The sequence below is a fragment of the Camellia sinensis genome, chromosome 2 (genome assembly GCF_055761805.1).
Source record: "Camellia sinensis isolate YWXY chromosome 2, ASM5576180v1, whole genome shotgun sequence".
Lineage (NCBI taxonomy): Eukaryota > Viridiplantae > Streptophyta > Magnoliopsida > Ericales > Theaceae > Camellia > Camellia sinensis.
In genome coordinates this window covers 20,951,211-20,958,956 of record NC_138962.1, presented here as the reverse complement: position 1 = coordinate 20,958,956, position 7,746 = coordinate 20,951,211, and the positions used below count along the sequence as shown (strand labels likewise).

The 7,746-nt window shown below is 33.9% G+C and overlaps 1 protein-coding gene and 1 long non-coding RNA gene across 2 annotated transcripts; one reads left to right on the top strand and one right to left on the bottom strand.

Annotated features, from left to right (window-relative positions):
- Window positions 1-104: 104 nt before the first annotated feature.
- On the bottom strand, window positions 105-1,427 carry LOC114274460 (putative disease resistance protein RXW24L). Its single transcript, XM_028216386.2, has one exon. The coding sequence runs from the start codon at window positions 1,425-1,427 to the stop codon at window positions 105-107; it is 1,323 nt and encodes a 440-aa protein (XP_028072187.2).
- Window positions 1,428-6,212: 4,785 nt separating this feature from the next.
- LOC145819903 (uncharacterized) lies at window positions 6,213-7,425 on the top strand. The gene is made up of 2 exons (XR_014360670.1): window positions 6,213-6,403; window positions 6,754-7,425. It is a non-coding gene; the product is annotated as an uncharacterized LOC145819903 (long non-coding RNA).
- Window positions 7,426-7,746: the final 321 nt, after the last annotated feature.

Below are 7,746 nucleotides of genomic sequence, written 5' to 3'. Positions count from 1 at the left end.
ATTTCTTACTTATCCAAACAAAAAGGAGAGAAATTACAATCATTTCTTTTCTTTTCTTTTCTCTTATTACTTAAGTAATCATTTCTTTTCTTTTCCCTCCTAAGTTACCAAACATAGCGTAAAAGTTGCCTTAAAAGGCTTTGTTCTTCTTCCGTTCGGAAATCTCCTCTAATGCTGAAGGACGAATATTGGAGAAGGCGGTTTGAATTGTTGAGGATTGGGGATTTCAACATCACGACCAAATCTTTGGGGGCTACCTCAACACTGAATTTTCGAAGATTAATCAGTTTAGATAAGCATCTGACATCACACTTCCTTGCATCAAAGTTTTCTAGCGTCTCCAATTTGCTTAAACCATCCAATCGCAACTTACCTATGCAAGACAGCTTGATTCTTCTAGGAAGATATAGATGTCTCAAATTTTTCAACCTCCACAAGACATTGGGTATTCTTAAACTCCACCGTCCCCTTAAATCTAGGGTTTGGAGGAATCCCAAGTTGCCTATAGAAGAAGGCAAACTTCCAATTTCAGAATGTCTTATACTGAAATACCTCAAGTAAATTAGCTTTCCTATTGCTCTCGGAAACTTCATTCTTCCCCCAGGTAAAATAATTCTTTCCAGGTCTAAAACGGTAAGCAATGTGAGACCCTTCAAGAGTAATTTTAATTTTTGCCAACCAGAACTTTCCAATTCATGGCCAAAAGAGTAAAATTGGCATGATCGGATATGGTTGTGATTCTTCATTTCATGTCCAGATAGGGGAATAACATTTTCACTTTCTATAGAGTTGGCATCACAATCATTCAAATAGTACACAGCAAGTCTACGAACTGTTGTTAATGGTGATGATGAAGAAGGCGGCGCAGAGTCTGCCCACGCGAGCTGATGACCAAAGGCTTTAATGCGAACAATCTCAAGAAAATTCTCCTCTTTGGCCTTCAACAAGCACAAGTCTCTCATGAGATCATGGAGGCGACAAAGTTTGATCCTTTTTCTAAAGCTTGTTAATTCGACTTGAACCATGCATCTCTGGACTAACTCACCCAAGTAACTCATTCCAACATCCAACATTGTTTTCGCTTTTACTTCTACTTGTGTTGGTATCGATGACGGCGACACAATGCCTTCAGCCATCCACATTTGAATCAGTTTTTTTGCACGAATATCATGATCTTCAGGAAGATGGCTCAAATACAAAAAACATGCCTTAAGATGGTAAGGCAAGTCTTGGTAGCTTAAGGCTAAAATTTCTGTTACTGGGACTCCTGCTCGGCCTTTGCCCTTACCTAAGTCATAACTAATGTTTTCATTCACCTCTTTCCAGTCGTTTAGTGTGCATTTTGTTGCCAAAAGTCCTCCTAATACCACAATGGCCAATGGTACACCACCACAATGCTTGACCATTGCCTGCCCTAACTGAATCATTTCTGTGTTTAATGTGAATCCTGCAAAATTAAAGGGGAAAAAAATGCATCTATTGGTAAGTTTGTACTAGTCTATACGGGTGGTATTGATATAAATAAAAAATAGCAATGTGTATTTATATTAAAAACAATAATGCTAAGAATACCAATAAATATACCAACGAATTTATTAACTACAATACAAAAATTATATGTAAGTTTCATCACTTGACGTGAGGTCCACCAACATTGTGTTTAGGCTAAAATTCTTTGTTCCCAAAAGTAGAAAAAAAAAATTAAAATGATACACAAAAATGCATTGAGTGAAACTATTTAAGAAAATCAAAATGAATATTAATAAATAATTATCTCACTAATTTAATTGGATAACTAATCCCATAAAATTACTAATTATTTCACCATTAATCTTGCTAATTAAGCAGGGCCTTAGTTATTCTTGAATTCTAGCATAACTACATGGCCCAAGGTATATATGGTTTGTTTTGTTCTAGGTAGCAGCCGTAGATATTAGTTAGATCTACCACCTGAATATGATGCACTATTAGTTAGTAAACTTAAAGCAATGGGATGGCTAAATTTAATTAATTTACCCCAAAAGGTATATCTACGGCTGGTATCTCTATTTTATGTTCACCTAAGAGGTACTCAAGAAGAAGATGAAAATTTTACTCTTTTGTCATATGTGAAAGGAAAGGGTATACAGTTTCATATTCCTACTTTGGCAAGCATTATTGGAGTTAAGGTAGGTGATGAAAATATCCATTTTCAGAGTGAGGCTGAGTTAGTTAATATTGTTGGTAATGCTACTGATGTATATACTACTATATGTGAGAACAGATTTACTGGGACTAGTCTACAAGCAAGACATTTAAAACCTTATCTTCGGATTCTCCACCGATGGATTGTAGAAAATGTCACTCCGAAAAAAGGACATCATGATGCGGTCTCATATTTTAATGTCTATTTGTTATACTGTTTTGAAGTTGGCCATACGTTAGATTTGTGTTACATAATTATGAAAGAAATAATGTTCGCAAATCAAGCTCAATTCACAAGCCGGTCATTACTGTTTGGGGCACTCTTGACAAAAAATTTCAAACATTTTAGGGTTCACTTTGTAAATGAAATGGAGATCAAAATCTGTTCACCTATTAATCAGTATACAGTGACCCGTGTTGGTGCAGCCTTCAATTTAATGGGAAATGTTAATGCTCCAAAAGATTCAGAAGATGAAGTCCCACCAGATGATGCTCCAGAAGATCCTCCTGCCAATGTGATGCCATCAACTGAACAACCTCAATATTGGACTGAGTTTTTGGCCATGGAAGAACAATGTTATAATCAACGCGTTCAATGGGAACATTAATGGCTAATTAGGTCAATTCGTAGGGTACTCAGTTTGATACATTTGTCACTGCGCAGAACTCATTAATTCAACAATTTGGTGACTTCCGTTTGGACATTGAAAGACGTCATGACGTGGCAAACAATCGCATAGATAAGATTAAGCATCGCGTAAATGACATATACCATCACTACTTCCCTCCTCCACCACCACCAGATAATGATTGTTGATGTGTGTCACGTTATGTATTTCCATTGTTTAGTATTTTGTTATTTTAACAACCTTTTGTTGGGTCAATTTCTTTTATAAATGTAGTGGTTTTGTCATATTATTTGATATAAAATTCTCTGTTAATTTTTCACTTACATTGCCTTGGTAATACATGTGCACCATCTTTTGGAGCTTCAGTGATGCCATGTTAGTTGAATTTTATTAATGTTTCTGATTACTTCAAATTTTATGAAAATTTCTGAAAGGTCTAATGGTAACCAAAGAAAAGAAGAAATGATGTATTATATATTATGTATTATGTATTATGTATGAAGTTGTTTTCAGTTATACCTTGATTGTAATTGTATCATTTGGCTTCATTTTGTCATAGTGATGTGAAGATATTGACAACAAACAGGAGCATGGAGGATGCATTTGTATGGTTTTTTGATTATATTCTGCTCAACCCAGCTCAGATATGCTTTGGAAATTCCTATCAATGACATGAAAATAGTCTTCAGATAAATCATTGCTGTCTTGTTTCATCAAGCACTATTGTTTCTGTTCTGTCATGAAATTCGTTTCCGATGAATGATTTCTAACATAAGAAAAGTAATGGCCATTACTGGCAACAATTACTTCAACATTTGTTTGGCATTATAACATAAAAAAATTTGATTTCCGAGGAATGTTTACTTGGTGCTTTCAATAAATAAAAAATTATAACATACATTAATAAATTTATTTTTATCTGTTAATTATCTAACAAATATAAATCATTATGTTCCATTTAATAAAATTGTTATTACATGATTACTTATCACATTAATAATTCCAATACAACTAATACAAGTTAGATGTAATATTTTTAACCAATACAAGTTAGATGTAATATTTTTAAATAATGAAACCAATAGATGAAACCCCGTAATACAGAACCTTTCAAGGCAATTTATTAGTTGTTTGAAATAAAATTTGTCGTTGAAGATCTTCGTAGTACGCCCTTTGCATAAGATTTAAAATTGTCATGTCCATTGACATTATTTTATGATCTTCATTTCGTTGTTCTCTTTCATTCATCATAGATAGGAGTTTTAGTTGTTCCTCCCTATCTTCGACCCTTCTTCTACGCTCTGCAGCTTTCTGCTCACAATCGATCGCCTCTTGTTCATCTCGCTCAATAGTTCTAGCGGAGATAGTTAATAACACTTCAACAATTTTGGATTGGTTGGCAGCCATTTCATCAAATCTACTATCGTGCGTTGTTTGATTCTTCAACTTCTCTTTCGCTGCCGTAGTACCAATTGGTTGTGTTGATGTATTAGATGGTTGTTTGTGCACAGCATTATTCTGGTTGGATTGAAATGCCTCAGATTCTTCAGTTAGTGGATTCGAACATGGATAAGCATGTTGCGTGCTTCTTTTGGGTTGTGTTCGAAATTCATCCCACTTACAACTTTGGCGCAAAATATCCCAACATGTATCAAATGTGAAGTGTTTTTTCTGTATTGCATAACACATCCGCTTCGTTTCAGCGACCTACAAAAAAAATTACAAAAATTTCAATAACAAGTATACATTTAGAAAAGAAATTTGATATTTAATAACACAAATAAATTTTACCATGTTTGTCTCAGTTGTTCCACTTTGTTGCCTCAGTTGAATTTGTTCAAGAAAACCACAGAATTTATTAATTGCCTTTTGCATGCCAGACCAACGGTGAGACAAAGAAATACGGTTCCGATTTGATTCACTGCTCAATTGTGAATTAAAATAAACAAGTACTTGTTCCCAAAATATAGTCATAGTCTGACTATTACCAGCAATGAGATCTTGAGAGACTGCTAACCAAGGTCAACATAAAGTTTCATCTTCTATAATTGTGAACGCTTTACCACGAGAAACACGAGAAGTTTCTGAAATAAAATGATTATCAGTATTCTGCGTATTCTGCTCTCGTGAAGTTTCCGACATAAAACTAATATTAGTGTTGTGCTTTAACATTTGTGATTCCTCAAACATTTCAAAATCTTTCATAGTTTGAAACAAATTTAGTAGATACAATATCTAACTTACTGAAAAATATTAGAATGATATGCACTCAACCTCAGAATTAGATAATATAAATGAAAGTGCACTGATGAGAAAAAAATTTATAATGACACAGAACAAACAAAATTTACAACATATAATGTAATGCTATTTTGAAAATGAAATACTTTGCCAACCCAATTGAAATGCACAACTTGATATTACGAAACAGATATATTTTATAGAGCACATCAGCAATGGTAAATTTTCAAAATACTCTGTCCATCAAACGGTAAATTATTGGAACAGCTAGTTCTGAAATATGTATATGAGATGTAATATTTTCAATTATATTTTCATGAAAATTTAAATTTATATCACCCTTCAAATTATTCATAGTTCACAGAACCTATCTCAAAATAAACCGGTTTGACCAATTCGCACCTGTTAAGAACAAAACAAAGTAGATTTGATGACCCGGTCGACCGGTTGGTCTCCTCCTCCAACGGTCACGCACAGTAAAGAAATGAAATCCGTATCCTGTTCTCAGTTTGATGATTTTTTTGCTCAATTCTCATTTTGATACCAATTTGGTGAAATCGTTGGAGCTCCAAAAAGTGTCTTTTTCACCAAATTTTAAATCTGATGCCAGGTTTCCTGAACCGTTGGAGATGGTCTAAAATAGTCAAAAAAGTCAAAAAGTTAAAAAATTAACCCACTTCCTAAACGACACCATAAGGAGAATAATGTTTCGCTAAACTAATTTAGGCATTCACTTAATAATAATATACATAAACACACCCATTATATAGGAGTCTTTTGAGAAGCTAGTAAAACGCCAGCTTCTAACTTTTTACTTATTTTGAATTACATCATCTCTCACATAACTTACTCACAAAAAGATAAAATAAATTAAAAATTTCAAAAAGTTAACTTTTTACTAACTTTCAAAAACACTCTTATAGTACATTTGTGGCCTTGTGGGAAGTAAATAAAAAGTCAACTTTTAATTTTTAACCGATTTTGAATCTCATCACTTTTACTCACAAAAATCAATCAAATAAAAAAAAAATCTTACCCACAAAAAAGTCAAAAAAATCACTTTTAACCAATTTTCCAAAACACCTCATATATCAAGAGAGAAGAGCTGAACAAATCTGTTGATTTATATATATACATATATATATATATATATCAAGAGAGCAGCGAATGGAGCTGCGATCCGGACCCTAAGATCCAACTTCGAGCCTCCTTCAAGTCTGGACTCATCGCCCTCGACGGCGGCCATGTAGACGATTGGAACAATATTGATGGATTCCATTTCTCTCCTCTTACCCGCTTTGGATGTAGATTCCGTCAAACTATACAGCAGTGGAAAGTTTACCGTTAAGGTTTGTTTGAATCCATCGTCTCTGTTCTTTCCAATTCTCTCTCTTTCTTTTTGGCTGAGAATGTTTTTCAAAGAAATATGAGTAAAATGTTCCCCCTAAGAAATGTGGAAAGTAGCATGATGTTCACTTGATTATGAGATCAGTATGTTAATGCCCTGTTTGGTTAATGAGAAAAGCAATAGACAAGAGGAATGGAAAAGTTAGAATAAGAGAAAAACTAAAAGATTTATAATGTTAAATCTTATATTTCTTGGCTACTATACAGAGCATTGTGAAATTTCTTTTTTGTTTTGTTTTGTTTTTTTTTTTGGATCAATTATGATTTTGGGTTTTTGTGTTTCTGTTTATAGAAGTTGGACGGTTTGATTACAGGCTTTGCATGATGGTAACGAGGTATTCTTCATGTTGCAAGTTGATGGGGATTATGCCTACACTAGGGTATGTTTTTTTTTAGTTTCCATCACCATCTTATCTCCTCCCTCTTCTGCCAAACCCAACCCACAACCCCCATCCCTCAGATTCGTCTCTTCACCTTGCTAAAATAAAAACCCCAAAATTGACGACACAAGGGCAGAGGTTGGGCTGGGTTTGGATCGAAGTTGAAGTCATAATTGCATATCCATTGTCGATTCACATTTTTCAGCAATTGTGAACTATGCTGAATCCATATCCGATGACGGCACAAGAACGGGTTGGGCTAGACCAGTGGAAGAAGAAGAAGAAGAAGAAGAAGAAGAAGAATAAATGAAGGGGTGGCAGCCGCCTGTGGAAAGGGAAGTGAGAAAATGATGGTCGCCGGTGGAAGAGGGAATGAGAAGATGATGATCGTTGTACAGTGGGTATTGAAGAATGAATGAATGAAAGTAGATGGCGATGAGGTATAGTGGGGTTTGATACCATGTGTGGTAGTTCACGATAATTTTATTATTGATTGCTCAGATTTAATATATGTGTGATAAATAGTGATAGTAATTTGATGTAATTGAGATTAAGTATAAGAAAAAAATGGGACTATTTGCTCAGATTAATTGAGAGCAAGTTAAGATAGCAAATGAAAGAGTGTCACGTGTTTTAAAGAAAAAAATCTATTAAACAATGTAACTAAGATGGACGGGGTTGGAGATTATGACAAGGAATGAAATTTAGGATTTAAATTGATGAAATTGAATTTTTGAGATTTAATTTGAAAAGCATGCTAAAACTTGGTCTTCTTCTTCTTCTTTTTTTTTTTTTTTTTTTTTTTGTGTAATTTACCCAATATTTTTGTGTCATTTTTTTAAAAATAATTTACTTTTAAAATTTTCGTAAGCTATTTTTTATAAAGTTGACTCTCACTTACTATC

What these genes read in the sequence shown, in the direction of transcription:
- LOC114274460 (XM_028216386.2), bottom strand. Translation starts at nt 1,427, where the DNA reads ATGATTCAGTTAGGGCAGGCAATGGTCAAGCATTGTGGTGGTGTACCA.